The following is a 20,798-nucleotide window of genomic DNA, read 5'->3' as shown; positions in this document are numbered from 1 at the left end:
AGGAGCAAAAGGTAAAAGAGGCTGTGTGTCTGGACTGCTCAACCGATGTGTGGGTGGAGAGCAGAATTCATGGGGAAAGTAGCAAGAATTGAGGCTGAAGAAAACAGCAGGTGCCAGGTTATGGAGGACCTTATATGCTATAGGAAATGGAGAGCCATTTTAATTTTTAAGCAAACTTTAAGCAAAGTTTAAGAATTTTAAGCAAAGTCAGGAAGAACAATTAGAAAATTATTACAATAATACAAGTGAAAAAATGGGCCTTGAATTTATTAAGTGAAGGAGGGGTTAGGGAAAAGAAAAATAGATAGGACCGAACGCTGATCATGATTGAATCTACATGATGAGGGAGGAAATCGTGTTTGTGCCTGATGATCTCTTTTCTTCAAGGTCAAGTCGGTATGGGGGAGGCTGAAAGGACAAATAAAGGTAGGAGGTGTAAATAAAGTGGTGAAGGAAACAAGGGATCTGTAGGCTTAAGCTTTATTGAAAGAATAATCAAGGACTTCCCTGGTGGTGCAGTGGTTAAGAATCCGCCTACCAATGCAGGGGACACGGTCTTGATCCCTGGTCCGGGAAGACCCCACATGCTGCGGAGCAACTAAGCCCGTGCTACAACTGAGCCTGAGCTCTAGAGCCCACGAGCCACAACTACTGAAGCCTGCGCGCCTAGAGCCCGTGCTCCACAACAACAGAAGCCGCCGCAGTGAGAGGCCCGCGTGCCGCAACGAAGAGTGGCCCCTGCTCGCCACAACTAGAGAAAGCCAATGCGCAGCAACGAAGACCCAACACAGCCAAAAATAAGTAAATAAATTAAAAAACAGAATAATCATGCAATATTGAGGTTATAAAAGTTACTTTATTTCAAATGTGAAAATATAAAAATTACTTACATATAAAATTTAAGGATATTAAAGCATCCAAACTTTAAGTTTCAGCTTTAGTTCCTTATAAATGTACTTAATTGATGACAATATTCATAGCAGGCATAAATATAAGGAGAATTATATTTCTAAGAATTAAGACACAGGAGCAAATAATACATTCTGTTACTGATAAAAGCACAGAACAGTAGTGGTCAGTGTTATAGACTTCCCAACACCCTCTCCATTCCAAAAGATTATTAGGAGACAATTGGAGGAATCTCATTGATGGTGGCAGTGACTGGGGAGAATGGCCATGCGACCATGACACGAGGAGGCATGAGGAGAGTTTTGCTGAGAGAACCTCTGAGAAAGGGTCCTTCAAAAGTCTATGAAGGAGACAGAAAAAATTGCTCATCTTCTTTCTCTGGCTGCTGCCAGGTCTGAATGGGCCCATGGAATAGCTACAGCCATAGTGAAACCAGCTTGAGAATGAAGCCAATACTAAAGGTGACAGAGCAGAGAGATGGAATGAAACCGATTCCTTGATGACATACTGAGCAGTGGAGCTCACCCTACTTGAACTTCTTGTTATGTGGGATTATTAATGTGTGGTGGTTTAAGCCATTGGAATCAATGCCATTGGAATCAATCAAAGCCATTGGAATCAATTTCTGTTACTTGCAGCCAACTAAAACAAGAATTTAAGGTAGATTAAAGGTAAACATTAACAGATGCTTACAATGTATTGAATTAAATTTTCTCCTCTTGGTAAATCAATTTCACTTACAGTCAGTTTTTATTTCATTTGAAGTTTACATAATCCCTTCCCTCCAAATTGCCATTAATCGTCTTTTTTTTTTTTTGTGCTATCACATCTAACCATCTGTCCTCTCACACAGTATTGCTGACAGAGACAAACAGAACAGAGGGAAGTGAAGCAGCAGCTGAATTTAGCTCTCTGTTAAGCTGCAAAAAGATTGTCTCTCTTTTATAGATGATTTGAAGGTTGTGGTAGTAAACTTTTTCTGACAGCAGCCCTATGGGAGGAAAGCATATGGAGGAAAGAATCTGACAATCTTCTAATAACTGTTTTTTTTTTAAAATAAAAACAACTAAACACTTTCTTAAAACTAATAATATATCCTTCACTTACTTGCCCCCTGGCTGTATTGGGAGTATTTATATACATTTTTAATAATCTTAAATAAAAATAGTACATGCAGAATACAAACATAGTGTTTGGAACTAGCTATTACTATTAACAGTGGTCTACTTAGAACAAAATACTGTGCTAAGCTAGCGCTGAGAGTGTCCTAGTGGCCCTAAAGCAGTCACCAGTTCATCTGCTTGCCTTCCTACAGCCTGAGTTTTGCTTTCCTCTTATCAATGCACTTGAAAAATTCAGTCTCTGGGCTAGTATATGTCTTTCATTTTCAGATGCAAGCAGCAACTTTGGCATTTCTTATCACAAAAAATCCATATGAGAGAGCTGGCAGGCCCAGTGAACTTCCTGGGCGGAGAGGTTTTTCTGTCAAAGCTGGCAGGGTTTGGTCATCCACCATCTTCAGAGTTTGACCATTGAGCTGGACAGATCTGCAAAGGGGAAAGATACGTCCAAGTTAGCCAAGTTGTGTGTCTTCCACCTACTCTATAAAAGTCATGAGATCTTTTTAAGACCAAAAAATTTTTCTGTGGCAGTTTATATTATATAATTTGTATTTGAACACTATGTCAGTTAAATATTTGACCTAGATGGTCTTTAAGCTGCACTGGTAGAGTTGAGCAGTTGTGACAGAAACCATATGGCCTGCAAAGCCCCAAATATTTACTATCTGGCCCTTTACAGAAAATGGAACACATGTAACCCATACTAGGCAAGATGATGGAGTTATAAAAAGAACGAAGATGACATACTTCTGGATCTGCAGCATTTTTTTGGATGGTAAGAAACTGAAAACATTTTTATATAAAGCAAATATATAGAATGGAGTGTGAATTTCATGAATTTAACATACAAAATGACAGTCAATTTCCCATTTATAACTATGTCCATAAACCCTCTTACTCCCCTTTTCCCAGGAGGTATGCATTCATTTTCTTAAATTGTTAAGCTATTTTGGTAGAATGTATATTGCTGTGGTGAAGCAAAAATGATTTTGTTTAGCTAAACCACAGATTCCAAAAAAATTATGTTTTCTTTGCATCTCACTGTTGGAATTTAAAATCAAAACTGAGTCAAAAAATGGAAAAAAAATTAAGGACAAGTATTATTTCTTATGCATATTTATTATTATTTAAGTCAAATTAGTACATGCTTACAGCAATAAATCTCATATAAACAAGAGCTTATGAAGAAAAGCTTTAGTCTGCTTTTAGTTCTGCTGATAGTTACTTCCATAATTCCAAATGATGCTTTTATCTCTATTATCTTTTTCTTAAATGCTTTTTACATTATGAAATTTTTATATATGAAAAAAGTTTTTTATTGTTGAAAATTTAGATTACTGTCAGAGTTTATCTATGTCATGTATATAATACATGTAACAGTACCTTGTATATAGTAAGCACTGTAAAAGTATTATCTATCATCATCATTATTATTCAGATAAATATAACAAAAGCAACCTGTTAACTCATCATAACCATTTTTAAGATTTTGATGTATATTTATTCATCTCTTTTCTATGTATGTATGTACATACATGTTTTCATTTAGACAAAAATGAGCATACAGTATATAGTCTCTTAAAAGTTGATTCTTTTTCCTGTAACACAGCCTAACATTTGTTCACACCATTAAACATTCATCCACTACATCATTTTAATGGCTGCACAAGATTCAGTTGTATGAGCATATTAGTTTATTTACTTAATTGTCTAATGTTAGACATTTGATTGTTTCCAATTTAACATTATTATAAAGTTTTCTTTTCTTTTTTTTTTTTTTTTTTGTGGTACGCGGGCCTCTCACTCTTGTGGCCTCTCCCGTTGCGGAGCACAGGCTCCGGACGCGCAGGCTCAGCGGCCATGGCTCACGGGCCCAGCCGCTCCGCGGCATGTGGGATCTTCCCGGACCGGGGCACGAACCCGTGTCCCCTGCATCGGCAGGCGGACTCTCAACCACTGCGCCACCAGGGAAGCCCCTAAAGTTTTCATTTTTAAAGATCTCTCACACTCTATCCTAAGTATCAGTCAGCAGAAAAACTGGTTTCCATTTAACCTTGGTTAAATGCCCAGCTCTGGGCTCTGTGCCTAAAGATGTGATAAGATAACCATGGCTGTGCTGGAGGCTATAAGCCTGCATAGCTGTTACACTCAGCCCACATGCACCCAAGCTTTATCTTAGCACCTATATCACAGCAGTTCCTGGATGGGGTGTGGGAGGAAACGCCATGACCACCATCAGGAAACCACAGACAAAAATAGGCCTTGAAAACACCTCTAGATGGTGGTAGTAAGACCTCTTCTGCATGAAATTGAAGACCATTACAAGGGTACACAAAAAAGTCTCAGAAATGCTTTAGGAGAGGCCACAGAGTTTAAAGGTAAGTCTGATCATTGTAAATTAATACTGCTCTGGGTTAAGATGATGAAGCATGGGCAAGATAATCCATCTGGCTATACTGTTTAATCACCTATAAATATAGCTAAAGGATGCTATCAATATACTGAGTGTAAGCTTAAAGCGCGCAGAATATTTCCTCATCAGGCTGGGCAATGAGGGTAGGGCTTTTTTTGAGGGTAGTATCTTGTTTTATATTTTTAAGTCAGTAACATGATGACAAGAAATAGAAGACATGCTTGTCACGTTTCAGATAAATAGAGCTAGAAGGAATTAGCAAGCAACAGATTTGGCAAAATTGGCGATGCTGGGCAAAATTTATCTGAGATAACTATAAAATACTGTTTTTATGTTAACATATATTCACTTTAAATATTTATTAAAAACTTACTATGCAGGGCCTTCTATGGGAACTATACAAGTTATTCAAGTAAAAAATAATTTTTTAAAGGTGATTATTATTTAACCCTCTGAGGTCATTAGCGTGAGCAAGTGTGCAGACTGTGCACTCATTAAACTTATCTGCGATGCTTTTGCAACATTTTAAAGAGGGAAAAATATAAGTAATATATACTCATCAAAGAGAACTTAGGGTAATAAAACATTATGCACAATTTCACCAATTTTCCAAGTATAAAGCATGAAACGTGATAAGAATGCAACAGGGTCTGGTAAATATAGCAAAGAGAAGAATCATTGAAGAAATTGGGCATATTCAGCCTGGAGAGAAGACAGTCCAATTGTCCTTCAAATATTTGAGAGTTATTCTGGAGAAAAGGAGGTATTCAGCATTGTTCCAGATTAACAGTAGCAAACTCAAATGTCCTCAAGGGCCAAGGAAGTTACGTGTGCCAGTGCAGTAGGACAGGTTTAAGACACAGCAGGGTCACGTAGGGACTAAGGAGCACAGAAAGATGAACGACCTGTCTAAAGTAAACAACCCCAGTTCAACTCCATCGAATTGGGAAAACATCCCAGAGCTGCCAGAGCACCTATTTTCAAAGAAAAGCTAGAAATCCAGATACTTTAGTAGTTGTCAATTTTTACAACATTGACAACTAATTAAAAATAAAAATTAACACAGAATGTATGCCAACCTCCCCTAGCAGAAAAAGAGAAAAAAAAAATCCTCTAAACCCACTTGTCCACAGGCATGAGGTATAGTTTCCATCCTCCGTTCTAGAGAATAGAACTAAGAGCAGCAGATGAAAGGCTTAGAGGCTCACTTTATCCTTGCCACAGAGAGCAGTCGCCAGCAGAGGCTGCGAGATCCAACAGAGGAGGAATCAAACAGAGCTGAATGGCCTTAGATACCCATCTAAAATGATCTCTTAAAACACTTCTAATTCTGCAACTATTATTCAACGACTTCAGAAAAGCTTTTCTCTTATCAGCCTCAGACAGAAATATGCAAAAAATAGCCACTTCAAAAAGGGTCAAAACCCAAATAGAGAAAAGTATCTGTTATCCAAATATACATTATTTACAATAGGGAAAAAAAAAAGGTTTAAACAGTAGGAAAATAAGTAAACCATGGCATTTTATAAAACATGCAGCGGGGCTTCCCTGGTGGCGCAGTGGTTGAGAGTCCGCCTGCCAATGCAGGGGACATGGGTTCGTGCCCCGGTCCGGGAAGATCCCACATGCCGCGGAGCAGCTAGGCCCGTGAGCCATGGCTGCTAAGCCTGCGCGTCTGGAGCCTGTGGCCACAACAGCGAGAGGCCCGCGTAATGCAAAAAAAAAAAAAAAAAAAAAAAAAAAAAATGCAGCCCATTTAGAAGACTGCAAAGGCTATATATGGAAAGATACTTTGGGAAACTTGTGGGTTCCCCTTCACTTTTTCCTATTAGAGGTTGTATGATTACAGTTATAGTAAAATAAAGGACAGGGAAAAAAAGTAATGGTACCCAGTGTTAATAATGCTTGTCTATGGGGGATAGGACTTTGGAGAAAGCATGTTTATGGTACTTTTTCAGGTTCTGAGGCTGTCACTGAAAACATCACTCATAGAGCATTTGCAAAGATGCGAGGAGGTAGTAAGAATTTTGTAATCTCAATTTTTTATGCTTTAATGTGAGAATAGCCATGATGGAAAGAGCCCCTTCCAACACACAATGAATTTTTATTTTAATTAATTAATTTTTTTGGCTGCACCGCACAGCTTGTGGGATTTTTAGTTCCCTGACTAGGGATTGAACCCGTACCCCCTGATTTGGGAGCATGGAGTCTTAACCACTGGACCATGGGGGAAGTCTCCTTCCAATACATATTAGACAGAAATCTTACAATGTTTGTGTGCCTAACTCTTAAAGGCTTACGGTCATTCTTGGGTATTCTGTTGGATTACAGGCTTTTGTAAGACATAGTCAATGACAGGCTTTTATAACTAAAATGTATTAGAACCAACTTTAAATAATTCACCTAAAAGGCACATTTCTGACCACTTTTTTCTTACTCTAACCAATAAAAACACTACTCTGATACCATAAGAGACTCACACCCAGCTCGCACCATATAATATTTTACAACAACTCCTATGCCTTTATATAGCAATTACATATAGGTATTTTTGTTTTAGTGACTGTGTTACCAAGAATTATGTCTTTTTGGAGCAAATAATCTAAATGCATTGAGTGGATCTTGATATATCAAGTTGCTCTGAAATGAAAACATTTCCCTGAGATAACTGCTAGTTTGTGGTCCCATTCTTCCGCTTTGGACTCTCTGAATGAATCACACTTGTATTAGCATGTATTCATATGTAACTTCCTGAATATTAAGAATTGTTAGAACTTGAAATAGTTGACTTTTTTTTTTTTTTTGCTCCCTATCAACACATGGTATTCTGACAAACACCAATAAAATTCACTTTTGGTGAAAGTTTGAAATGAACCAAGAAAATTACTCACTTGGAAAATAAGCCATTGGGTCCTGAAGGTTTTATGAGGTATTTGTCCACTTGCTTGTCAAGTAAGTGATGTGGTAACTGCAAGCGCTTGGTGACATTATGGAGGTTTAAGGCATACAGAGTTATATCTCCTTCTTTATACCTTGGGCTAAAAGCAAATGGATTAACTCAATAAAAATATTTATCTAATTTAAGCAATTGAATAGTTGATTAAAAATATAGTCATGGACAATACTAAGTATTAGTATCTATAGTGATGATGGGCCCTCTTTGTATCCTTCCATTTATGATAATATTAGGCTACTAATGTGGTCCTATTTTGAAAACATGATAAAAATATTGCTGTTCACACTGCCATTTTCTGGGCTTTAGCACTTTGAGATCTTTGCTGCTTTGCTAGGCTGCGTTGTGAGGAAGCCAGTCAGCCCATATGCATTCAAACATAGGGAAGTTAAATGGTAAAATGGAAATTTTCAGGGTTCATGTGAATTCCTAATATAAACCATATAAACCCAGGCTTTTCCTAACCTTATGAAAAGACTGAAACAAATAAGAAAATTAAATCTACTGACACTTTTCAGAATTTTTCCACCTAAACCATTCCCCCACTTATTCCTAATGGGGCTCACTACCCAGAAACAGAGTTTCCACTCACTGAAACTGGAAACAGTATGTAGCTTTTGTAGCTAGAATTAGCATTTTAATATTATTCTATTAGGAAAGACAGACTGAAACTAAAAAGAGAAAAATCTCAGACTTAGGAACATTTTTCCTACCTAAGGCCAGAGTACTGGACTACAAAAGTCTCTATGGCCTCTCAACTCCAGAAACTGGGTTGAAACTTTTGAAAACATGAGTGTTATTGTTGTTATTGGTGTCATTTTAATTATTCTTCTTTATTAATCAGATATGATGCAAAGGGATAAGTATATTCATGTAATTATTCATTCATATGAGTTCATATTCATATTTTATTCATTCATAGCCATTCAATTGATTAATCATTCATACAAAATTGGTTTTATGTGCTTCATTTGTATCATTATTTATTTAAATTCAGGATATAGTTTCATTATCGATTGTGATAATTAAATCATTGTACAAATCTTTGCTGGACTGCAAATGCCTATGTTTAACCTTTTTTTTTTTTTCATTTTTTTAGCTAGACTCTGGCACCATATCACTATAAGAATGAAAAGAAATGAAGAACAATGACACACCTTAGACCCACACTATAGATAGAAGACAACAGTGTGTTAGAGTAGGAAGTTGTGTGCTTACTAATTAAAACTTGTTGATTGGTAAAGGGCATCTTACACACTTACTGGTTGATGTTTGTGCAATGAAGGTATACTCGAAGTTTGTTTCTGTCTGGACCTTTCACACTTGCCATTAACACATTGGTGCCCACCAGTTTCTTGAACAGAAGAGAGAGCCAATAATCCTAGTTGTAGTGATTGGGGAGGAGAGGGACAAAAATAAATCTTTACTTACTCTTTAACAAAAACAGTGTCAAGAAAATAGTTATCCTACAAAGAGTGTGACTGTTATCCTAGAGCTATTTTAAAAGGATTCATCTTTTGGTCTGCATTACCACCACGAATCTGAGGGCAATATCTTGTTTGCTGCTTTTTATCACTGGACGACTACACTTCCACAATTCAGAGTGCTAGGAGATAAATCTCAAGGATGTAACTCATTGCTCAGAGACAGTCTAAATATTCTTTGTTGTCAATCATCCAAGAATTCAAAGCTCAAAGCAAAACTTTTAGATATAGACACACACACTCACATACACACACACACACACACACACACACACACACACACAAAGCCAAGTTTTAAAAATAAAACTTCTGTTTAAGAGACTAAAACAATTTCCTCTGAAACCTTATAAACCCCCAACCCCTGCCCAATAAGGCAGTGCATTAGGCAGTGACCATGACTAGCTATCAAGGTCAAGAAAAGAGACAATCAGACATTATGTGTCTCTTGATGGAAGCACACACTATCACCTATGAAGAATTCTTGCAAAACAAAAAACCCCACAAAAATCAAGCCTCTGGGTCTAGCTACCAGTTTACAGGAAATACAGGGGACAGAGGAACATGCTAAATGATACCACAGAAATAAATTTAGCAAAATCCATAATGTGGGAAACACTATATAACATTATCTGGTTTCTTAATAAATTCCAAGGGACAAAAAAAAGAGAGGGAGAGAGAACTTAAAGATTAACAGACTTAAGAGATATAATAAATACAATATATGGACCTTGTTTGGGTTCTGATGTGAATAAACCAACAATTAAAAACTTTTGTGACTGGGGGGTGGGGTGGTGGTGTGATGAATTGGGAGATTGGGATTGACAGGTATACACTGATGTGTATAAAATGGATGACTAATAAGAAACAAAAAAACCAAAAAAAAAACCATTTGTGACAATAAGGAAAATGTGAAACACTGATTAAATATTTAATGATACTGAGAAATTATTGTTCATATTTTAAAGTATGATAATTATATTTTGTTATATTTTTACAAAGGAGATACATACTGAAATACTTATGGATAAAGTGGTATACCTGAGATTTGCTTAGAAGTAATCCAGTAGGTGGGAGGTAAAGAGTGGGTACAATTATGGATTAAACAACATTAGGGCTTCATATACTTTTCTCTCTACTTTGAAAATTTTCATAATAAAAAGTTTTGTTTTTTTTTTAAATCCACTCAATATATATATATACCCCAACCCTTCCTTCTTGAGTTTGGGTAAGGTAGACTCAACAGGCAAACAGCTTTTGTTTCTCTGCTCAACTTCAAAATTCTTACTGGAGACAAGAAGAGAATCAATTAAATGTTTTCAAAGGAGACGTAGCATGGTTCCATGACTTGGGGTAGAAAGGAAGCAGGCTCAGAGCCAGGATTTGTACAGGATTCTTTAGAGTAACAATGAGACAGCTGTGTGACCTCTAGCAAATCACACAAGTTCATCTCAATTTGAACTTCCTCATTTGAAAAATGGATCTAAGATACCTTCCTTGCCACCTTCCAGGACTGTTTTGCGAATTCCCTGGGATTCTGCAGATGTCAAAGGTACCATTTACTCTTGCAAGTTTTTCTAGCTGACTTGTGCACCTTGAGGAGGAAGTATATTTAGCACATATACAAAGAATTCTTAAGCCAAAAGTTTATGTTTGGCTGAGAAGCTTTAGATAACATCATAAATAGCTGGTACTACTTACAAAGAGTGACAGGATAAGCTGGCTAATTTCTAGGCATTGGACTCAAAGCAAATTGTGAAGAAACTGTTTATTTCTCTTCCTTGTTCAATGTCCATTTAAGAAGGGGCCAGTAGTAGATTTTGGATATTTGTCTAATGAAATGATCACGTTTGGTTTAACTCATTTTATAAATTACTCATAATATACTTGGGGAAGATAGATTCCATTTTGTGCAAAGACATTTTGCTAAAAAAATTTTTTAGGTTATGAACAGTGTGCTCCATGAATTTGGACCACTATAGACTAAAAGCAATTTTGGGGGGAAATCTATCTACAAACCACAAAAGCCTAGCTTATATTTTGGCATGTGCTTTTTGCAGACTTTCTTAGCTTTCCTACAATTTCAAGCAATTCCCTTAGGAATTATTCTTAGAAAATAGATATTCTCAAATGCTATTTTAGACTATAAAAATCAAGGTCATACTTCTCAGGCTATACCTATGCTATCCCAACTTTTAGATATATATATCTTCCAGGTGGCTTTTTAGATAGAAAGGCTATATTTCCTGATTTAGTACCAGATGTAGTTGGAGGTAGGGTGGAAATGAGACTTTACTCATAAATATCTTGAAGATTATTAACAAAATAGCCAATCGTATGGTGATATTTTTAAACAAATACATGGTACTAGCTTATTTTAAGTTAAATAAATTATGATTTCATGACAAAAAATTTTGAAACTTTGGATACTACAGGCAATTTTAACTTTGATTTACTTGGCAAAACATTTGATTCAAGTTTATCTTATAAAATTGAAGTCAAAAAATTTCAAATTACTCCTTTTTAAAAAAATCCCACAACATGCCCCAAATAACCCACATTAAAAACATTATTTCTGGGTCTCAATTTCTTGAGACACAAAAAGGTTAGAATGAGTGATCTCTAAGGTTTCTTCTAATTCATCTGTCTATGGTTTGGCTACTTATTGAGAGCATTGAATTTATTGAGAGAATTGACTATTTATAAAAGTTTAATACAGGGGGCCCTTAGTATACTCTAACCTACTCACGATAATAGGAAAATAATGGTCACTTACAGGCAAAGGTTCAAAATTTTCATCCACTAAATGGTAGTTTCCAGCTCCAAAGAACACTTGCCTCATCACCACTTCTATGCCCATTCTGGCTGACAGGCCCAATTTATCCAGCCACCTGCAACAGAGTGAGGCCAAGCTTTCTTCAGATTTGGAAAACAAAATAACTCGGTTTTAACTATACACTATTCTGATTTATTCCTCCGTGTGGGAGGAATTGACAGGAAGCCAGAAAAGTAGTATTATCAATAAGGCATTCAGATGAAGTAGAGACTATCCTTCACTTCACATGTTCTCACACTTCTGCATGATAACAAATCCTAGAAGACTATTAATATGCTATAGGAGTCCCTATCAGGGTAGGACAACATCTACAAAGCAGAGTTGACAAATGCCCACACTTATAGACTTATTCTCCGTCCTGTGGGATCCAAACCCGCCCTTCCCACTTCCACCCACTGCCTCCCCACCCGCATTTCCATGTGAGGTCTGAAGAAAGGATTGCTGGTGGCCAGCAGCACTAAAATGTGAAATAAGTAGAATCACCCCTAAGCTTTTATGGACACTTCCTCCCCCGCCGTGTTCAGTCAGTGGCAAAACACACATCTCCTTTCTTTCCTCTCCTCCTCATGCCTCCACAAGCATAAGGGATGTGTCTTCTAGTCGGGGCTTAAAAGAATGAGGATAGGAGAGGAAAGAGAATAAAGCTCAATATGAGCATGTAGAACTATAGACTAAGAGTGTTAACTGAGTTATGAAATGTAAGTAAAGCAGTTGGTTTTAAAGCAATCAAGTTTGTGGTGCTTGGATAAGGGGGTGATTTAGTAAATCTTTAAATTCATTGGTAGCCCCTCGGGTGCGACCTCATACTTTCAGGCTCGAAACTTCTTGGAAATCTATGAATAGAGCTACATGTACTCAGAATCCTTCTCAGAGTCAAGGCTCTTGATGCACTCTTTTACAATGTATTTCTTTAGAGAAAGGAATGCTTGACATATTTATGGGCCATAATTAAGGAACAAAACTTCTAAAGCAGTTCATTCATACAGTGATTAATTTGGGCACATGTTAAAGATGTCCAACCAACTTTAGTAAATCATTTTCTTGCAAAATCTGGCACAAACTTTGGAGCTCAGCCACGGAAACTGTCTTTGACCAGATTTTTGTCTGACGAGTTATTTCAACTGAACAGAAGAACAGGAGAATGCTATCTGGTCCCTGAGACAAGTGCAAATTCACTCACATAAAGCCAGCAGCAAAGGTGTTGGACAGCAAGGGCGCTCCACCCCCATATGCAGAGCTGGTCTCTCCTAACCAAACCTTCTTGTGGGGTCTGGTCTCCTCAACAGCCTATGTATGGAACAGAAAAGTCTCCACAGTAATTGCAAACAAGCTGACCAAATATGGTGCTGAAGATTATTCAATATTCAAAACCTTGCATTCCCAGATCCATCCGTTCAGTATAGTTACAAAATATTTTCGCGGTCATTTAGGTCTTGGGAAATTACCTTTTATTGGAATACTAGGTGTGGAAGGAATGTAAATAATCCCTTTCTTTTCTTATGGACTCTGAGAGTTCACTCTACCAAAAGGCCATTGGAAGTATTTTTAATTTCCAATCAACATACATGGGTGAGACCCGATACTAAGGGGAACTGAAGGTGAATAAGACCTAGTGCCTGCTCTCTAAAATTGGAAAAACATGTAAATTTATATACCTGTAGAATTTAGGACTAGCTAGACTACAAAATAAGGACTCTGGTTTTACATTAAAAAGAATAAGAAGACTATTACCTGGAAAATTTTTTGCACAGATGAAATAAAAGTGTCCAGTACATCAGGGTTCAGAAAATCTTCTTTGGTAGCAATTCGCCCATTCAAGTAGTAGCTAAATTATTCAGAAAATATTCAGGAAAAAGTAACAAACTTTACTTTCTGCTTTTAAGTTAATTGGCCGCCCTTGCCCTCCTTTCTACTTCTTCCCACCCCTGTGCTATTAAAAAAAAAAAAAAAAAGCAGAAGTTCTACTAAGGAGAGAACAAGATGGAAGGGGACCACTTATTCTGTCTTGAGAAAACATAGTCACAAATGCAGGTATTTGTGGGTTGCCCATTCTTTGGCAAGCATATTAGTTTTAGCTACTATTAGCTACATCTATTCCATGACTTAAACAATAGTGTGCCTTGATCTTGTAGAAACTACCACGTTACTTAAAACAAGTTTAAATTTCTGTTTTATTAATGTTAAGATCCTAGTACAATGCTGCTTGAGACCATTTCTTATTGGGAACTATAAAGTCAATTAGCAATTAAATGAAAACAATTTTTTGAAAACTAGGTAATAAGTAAAGCTAGCTTTACTTTCTCAGTATAAACAGTAGGAGACATACTTACTGATGCCATGTAACTGAATCAATCACTTCTCCCCCAGCCTTCAGGAAACTAGAAAAAAAAATCTATTATGTTATCACTTAATCTTTATATGAACAATAAATGCACTTGTCTTCCCTAGAAATAGGCTGGTTACTACTTTAGGATAAAGCAACACAAACTTCCTAATTCTGATACAAATTTTATCACAGGTGCCATTTGCCCCCAAATCTTTGGTATTCTGAGCCAGTCAATGTTTCCTCTTTTGGTAAACCTTCTAGTCAGGCAACAAATTGTTTAATAACAGGTGGTTTATTGAGGATTCTCCACCAAAGAAAATATTATATTTAAGAAAAGTGGTTCTGCTTCCTCTAGCTCTTACCTCTTCAGCATCTTAACAGTCTTTCCTCGAGGCTGGCCAACATCAGGACCATAGAGTTTTGCATTTTTGAAAGCAGATTTTCCTAGAAGTTTATGCAACTCCATAAAATCTTCTCCTAACTGCAATCCATCGATGAAAATACCAGCCTTCTTCCGGAAACTGTTAGGTTCTGAAAGACAGCAATTCACAAAATAATTGCTTACCTAGAAAATTTTTTATTTAAAAGCAAACATAAAAGCAGCATATAAAAGCAACAGAGCATTTTTCATATTACAAAAACTTAGAATCCAAAGTCAAGGAAAGTAAAATCTCCAGTTATAAAGAAGATATTCCAGGAAAATAAAAATATAAGTTATATAAATGAAGTATTGGGGGTAATAAAACAGTTGGAAATTAATAATTGGGACATTAAACTAGTGGATATTTAGGAAATAGTCTGTATTCAGTATTTAATAACCTAATTTACTTAAAAAAAAAGATTGTGTGGGAGAAGACATTTAAAAACCTATTTCTACAATGTAATTAAAAGTCTTCCTGAGGGGCTTCCCTAGTGGCTTCCCTAGTGGCGCAGTGGTTAAGAATACACCTGCCAATGCAGGGACATGGGTTCGAGCCCTGGTCCAGGAAGATCCCACATGCCGCGGAGCAACTAAGCCCGTGCGCCACAACTACTGAGCCTGCGCTCTAGAGCCCACGAGCCACAACTACTGAAGCCTGCACGCCTAGAGCCTGTACTCTGCAACAAATGAAGCCACCACAATGAGAAGCCCGCACACTGCAAAGAAGAGTAGCCCCTGCTCGCTGCAACTAGAGAAAGCCCGTGCAGAGCAACGAAGACCTAACACAGCCAAAAGTAAATAAATAAATTTATTAAAAAAAAAAGTCTTACTGAGAATTATAAGTGCAAATTATATGTGCATGTGAGTCTGGAAGTAGCAAAGCTGAAGGGAGGGGAGGGAGGCATGGAAAGTGTCCAATCTACTTCCCAAATTGCCTTACTCTTCTCCTTCACCCCGGAAACCAGACCTTCCCTTTGCAAAATGGGGCCCGGGGAAGAGGGGCACATGATGACACTCTTTTATCTTACTCTGAAGAGCAGGAGCTGGGGATGGGTAGGGTAGAAAAGTAGGGAAGGTGAGATGTACAGAGATGGGTAAGGATGGGTTCAGATGACCTATTATTCACATAGTTGCTGCAGTAAAGTTGTTCAGCATCTAACTAAGATATGGTTGCCTTGACCCTTCCTTTTATTCTGTTTTCAGTGCTTCAACTTGCCAGTTATCCTCAGTAACCCAATCCCAAAATCTGCTGCTAGACTTTATTATAATACATACCACTATAGACATGTATCACTTCTTTGCTTGCTTTCTGGTTGGTCTGCCTCCCTACCTCTAGAACAGAAGTCTCAAGAGAGCAGGGACCTCCTACTAGAGCCAGACTGCCTGGGTTCAAATCCTAACTCCTGTAAGATTCCTCTCACTGATAATTGCCCAGCATCACACAGCTATTGAGCTAAAATTTTTGTGCCTCTTTTGTCATCTATGAAATGAATGTCATAATTGTGTTCACCTCGGGGCAATTATAAAGATAAAATAAGCTAATACTTATTAAATGCTCAGAACAGTGCCTGGAATATAGTATGTGCTCATCATATTACTACATCTCACTTCCCATTTTATCTTCAGTTCCATCGGCTGATGTGTGAACAAAGCATTGTAAATATGTTTGAATGAATGTGGCTAATCACTAGCACTTTAGTTACAGTTTATAAGTTCCTTACAATAAAAGAATGACAAAGGAGACAATCAAGAGCTTGACCCAGGTAAGACTCTGTACCAGAACTTCTAGCTTGAACCCATTATGAGTGTTGGGTTGGGGTTGCTGAGATTGACAAGTTGAGAACAGAGGAAGGACTGGAAAGGTAAAAGCAAACTGCTTGAGTCCAACCTGCCAAGCATAAGAGGTCTAGGTGACCCTGAAGATCTCAAGGGAATCAGGGAGCTGTGGAAGTGCTCAAATGTAACATAAACTGGGATTAACGATAGGTTCTGGGATACATAAGGAGTTTTCTGCCACAAGTAATTCCAAACTCACACCACTGAGCACTTACACAAATATTCCAAGGCAAAAAGCATGTTTGCTATTATTAAAAAGAAGGTCATAGATAGGAACAAATAATGCCAAAGTGGGGGAATCTCCTTATTATTGAAATGTTCCCCGGGCAGGGGCAGGGGAGCACTTACCATTGCCTAGTTCCCAAGAAATGTTATAACTCTTGGAAGAGCAGTAGTCCAGGAGTAACTGAGCATTGGAACTGTTCCAGTGCAAATCTGCAGTTCGTAGTAATGCATTTAGACCAAAGATCAGGTCCAGTCCTGAGCAACTGGCAAAAGTATACAGCATATCCACTGAGCTTCCTAAAAGAAAAATGTTACCATTTCGTGGTTAGGTCAGCACCAGAGTGCCGAAGTGATGAAGGCCTCCAGATTTGTTCCTCATAATGAATTGCTATTTCTGTTGTTAAATGGAAGGAATTCCAATGAGTGCTTATAATTATGAATGTGTCAACAAAATTGGACTGGCAAATTAAAAAAATATATATATATTACTTTATTTGCTTCAGCTGTTGAATCAAGTCCTATGGAAGGTACCAGAGGCTTTGGTCTGGCACTTGGGTTTTGTTCAAGTGACCTCAGGTGAACTGGGGAAACTGCAGTGTACGGCTCAGGGCTCAACATGCACAGGCCAGATTTTCATTAGTCAACACAAACCCCACACTTCATAATCTAAATATCTCCACTCATAAACTCAGTCACAAAATAACTTGGTAACTTTGATTACATTTTTTTAAAGTTTTTGAAAAATTCATGTATATAATTCATTAATTCAAAATAAATGGAATTTTACATTAAAAAATTGGCCTAGGGCTGTGGTTTCCAAACTCTGCGCCAAGGCACTCTGGGGAGTGAATCCACTGGTACGGTTTAGCAAATAAAAATACAGGACATCTAGCTAAATTTGAACTTCAGATAAATAATGAATAATTTTTAGTGTATGTCATGTGTATTATTTGAGAAATACAGCAAAGAAATTATTGTTTATTTGAAATTAAAATTTGACCAGGCAACCTTACTCACAGGGGCACTGCAGGATCTTTTAAATTTGCAAGGGAATGCATCAACATCTGTTGGACATGATGAGAACTGTTACTATTAGGTTGTTCGGACCTAACAGCTTAATTGAAACTCTCAGGTATTTCTTTTGGGCTAGATGTGCTATGAAAAAAATTGAGTCACTAAGGAGTTATTAAAGCTTTGGAACTTTTGAACTCAGCTTTTTAACCATTAGCTAGCCTATAATCTCTTTTTGAGAGTGGCAGAAAGTATTTTTGAGTGTTTAAATCAGTTATTACCTGCATAGATCTGGTGATCTTAATGTATATTTAGAGTTATCTATTAAACAGAAATTCACTTCCCTAGTTTAAAAAAAAAATCTCTATCTATCTGGCAAACTTACACCCTTTCTCCTTCAAAGTGGCTCTGTTTCTAAGTCTTCAGCCTGAACTACTTGGATTACCAGAGCAGTGAAACCCTAGGTTTAATACTGCACATAACGGCTGAGGGGCGGTAACAACACTAGCAAGCTATTTTAGGTGTTTTTGATATTTTCTGTGTCACCCACTTCCACAAACCTGCTGCCTATCATTAAGGTGTTACAGACATTGGGGTCTGAAAAGCTCTCTGAGTCCTAGCCTGTTCCTGGGATCTTAGGGCCACAGTGGAGGACAGCATGGGACTTTGGGATTATGGAGTCCTCCCCAAACCTCCACCCTCATTTTTCTATGAGGAAACTGACACCCAAAGAAATAAAGTGCTTTGCCCAATATCACATAGCTATTTGGTGACAGTGCCACAGTAATAGAGCCTGTAATAAAGGCCCTGTGACTGTCCTAGTCACAGTTATCTTTTAGACATATACTGCTAATCATGTTGTAGAAAGTGTCCTAAATCAGGAATCATAGATCTGAGCTCCCAGCCCCACTATCCCACTTATAGACTGAATGATCAGGAGTGATCCCTTTACTTGCATGAGCCCTGGCTACAGATCTACAATCCTGGAACTAGTACCATCATCCATCTACCTCACAAAACCAAGTTGAAATAGCACATGTGAAAACCCTTTGTAAGCCATAAAAAACTCTTACAGATATAAAGCACTATTATTGCCTAGACCTTCTACAAGGATTATGGCATTTTCAAGAAACATAGAATGTTTTCATTTTTGAGTATTTATTCAGCTCATTCCTTACTCTTCCTCTATTTCCACATTTTTCCAAAAACACTTTGAATTTAAGTAGCTTGAAATTCTATTATATGCCCTCTGTAACAGTAACATCTCCTAGAATAAGGGCTGTATATTACTGAGTTAAAATCCACTCTTAAAAATAAAACCCACCCAGCCTATTCCCTCCTCAAAATAAGAAAACTCACAGATAATTATCCAATTCCCAGTCATTATCCAATCTCTTATCTCTTACCGTATGAAAGGGTGGAAAGACCCCTGGAATGAAGACAATCTAAATGACACATTATACATTGGCACTGACTATTATACCATTTTTGTTTACATAAATGTGTCCAGCATCCAGTGTGGGAGTGGGATGATGAGGAAGAAAGGTGGAGAAGAAGGAGAAAAAAGGATTAGCTTATTAAATATTATTATTTTAATAAGGGAGTCCTCCTTTCTGTAGTCACACTCAACATTATACCTGTAACATTGCTTCCTTTTCCTGCCCAGACAGGTTTGCAGTGTGAATCTATATTCTCATGACAAATGTTTTTGTCATTTTCTAGTTAAGTGAAACATACCATCCAATGGGTCCTGTATTTAGAAAATTCACCTATATCTTCTAGGACACCTGTTTTAAAGGTGCAGGCCATTAAGCAATTAACACAATAGACTTTTGTTATCTCTTCCATCATATGATGTCGCATCATACGATGTTACTCAGGCATTACCAACCTTAGCCACGGATGCAGAGCCATGTGTAGAGACACCTATTGGCTTCTTAGATAACCCTATAATGAGCTGGTGCCCAGACCAAACGCAGTAGATTTATTTTTTTTAAGACTTTTTTAATGTGGACCACTTTTAAAGTCTTTATTGAATTTGTTACAATATTGCTTCTGTTTTACGTTTTGGTTTTTTGGCCATGAGGCATGTGGGATCTTAGCTCTCCAACCAGGGATCAAACCCATACCCGCTGCACTGGAAGGCGAAGTCTTAACCACTGGACCACCAGGGAAGTCCCATAGATTTCTATCTATATGTTTCTAATACATGCAGATTAAAATAGAAAATTTCAAATCAGAAGTCAAATATTTCCAAATACAAATTATCTATCTGTATTTGTTATACATTTTAGCATTGCCAGTAGGGCGGCTGGAATTATACTGACCCAGCTACATAGTTAGTAAAAGAAGGGCTTTCCCCTGGTGCAGAAGCTATGAAGGCCCTGATCCCAAAGGCAGGAAAAAGGTGTTGAAAACCTACCATCTTGGTTCCAAAAAGATCATGTGAGGTAGCAAACATTTTTAAAGAAAAATTTAGGACTTCCCTGGTGGTGCAGTGGTTAAGAATCCACCTGCCAATGCAGGAGACACGGGTTCAAGCCCTGGTCTGGGAAGATACCACATGCCACAGAGCAACTAAGCCCATGAGCCACAACTACTGAAGCCCACGTGCCTAGAGCCCGTGCTCCACAACAAAAGAAGCCACCACAAAGAGAAGCCTGCCACTGCAACGAAGAGTAGCCCAGCTCGCCGCAACTGGGGAAAGCCCACGCACAGCAACAAAGATCCAACACAGCCAAAAATAAATAATTAATTTAAAAAATTAAGGTAAATTGGCATATGTTTAAGATGACCAAGAAAAAAAGTATAAAGCTATAGATTACCTAATACCATAGGGTCTTCTCCTAGCAGGCTTATTTCAGATGATTAATTACAAATAAGGCCTTCCTGCTGTGGGTCTCTTGGACTTCTGTTATCCCTTTAATGGGATCTGAGAAGGCTCTGTCCTGCCAAATTCTGTTCAACCATAGATCATGTTATTAAACCATTAGCATAGCTCCCCTCTGCCCTCTGCTTTAAAATGCAAAAATTAATTTAGAGGACCACATTTTCTATTAGCATATAACATATTTTCTGATTTCTTATGTGTTACTTTTTCCCTTACCTTATAAATAAAAAATATAAAAATAAAAAATCCATTGTACACACTGGAATCTAGGTAGTGTATAGTAAAATCTTACAAAGAAATAATTTACTGTCAATAATGTACTCTTAGAAATGTTGACTAACCCAAATTAACTTCAAGATCATTTATTTTTCAAAAG

At 37.5% G+C, this 20,798-nt stretch overlaps 1 protein-coding gene across 1 annotated transcript in view; it reads right to left on the bottom strand.

The window, feature by feature from the left end:
- Nucleotides 1-850: 850 nt before the first annotated feature.
- The window catches only part of HPSE (heparanase), a 34,074-nt gene continuing 14,126 nt past the window's right edge, over nucleotides 851-20,798 (bottom strand). The window contains exons 4-12 of the mRNA XM_060011665.1: nucleotides 16,645-16,818; nucleotides 14,402-14,570; nucleotides 14,044-14,091; nucleotides 13,445-13,538; nucleotides 12,894-13,000; nucleotides 11,654-11,768; nucleotides 8,659-8,777; nucleotides 7,335-7,481; nucleotides 851-2,456 (exon numbers count right to left, since the gene is read on the bottom strand). Of these exons, the coding sequence (XP_059867648.1) occupies nucleotides 2,297-2,456; nucleotides 7,335-7,481; nucleotides 8,659-8,777; nucleotides 11,654-11,768; nucleotides 12,894-13,000; nucleotides 13,445-13,538; nucleotides 14,044-14,091; nucleotides 14,402-14,570; nucleotides 16,645-16,818 (1,133 nt within the window). The 3' untranslated portion in view covers nucleotides 851-2,296. The remainder of the gene's footprint in view (nucleotides 2,457-7,334; nucleotides 7,482-8,658; nucleotides 8,778-11,653; nucleotides 11,769-12,893; nucleotides 13,001-13,444; nucleotides 13,539-14,043; nucleotides 14,092-14,401; nucleotides 14,571-16,644; nucleotides 16,819-20,798) is intronic.

The sequence above is a fragment of the Delphinus delphis genome, chromosome 5, assembly GCF_949987515.2.
Source record: "Delphinus delphis chromosome 5, mDelDel1.2, whole genome shotgun sequence".
Lineage (NCBI taxonomy): Eukaryota > Metazoa > Chordata > Mammalia > Artiodactyla > Delphinidae > Delphinus > Delphinus delphis.
Note: the sequence above shows the minus strand (reverse complement) of the source record. Positions and strands in the feature narration are given on the sequence as shown.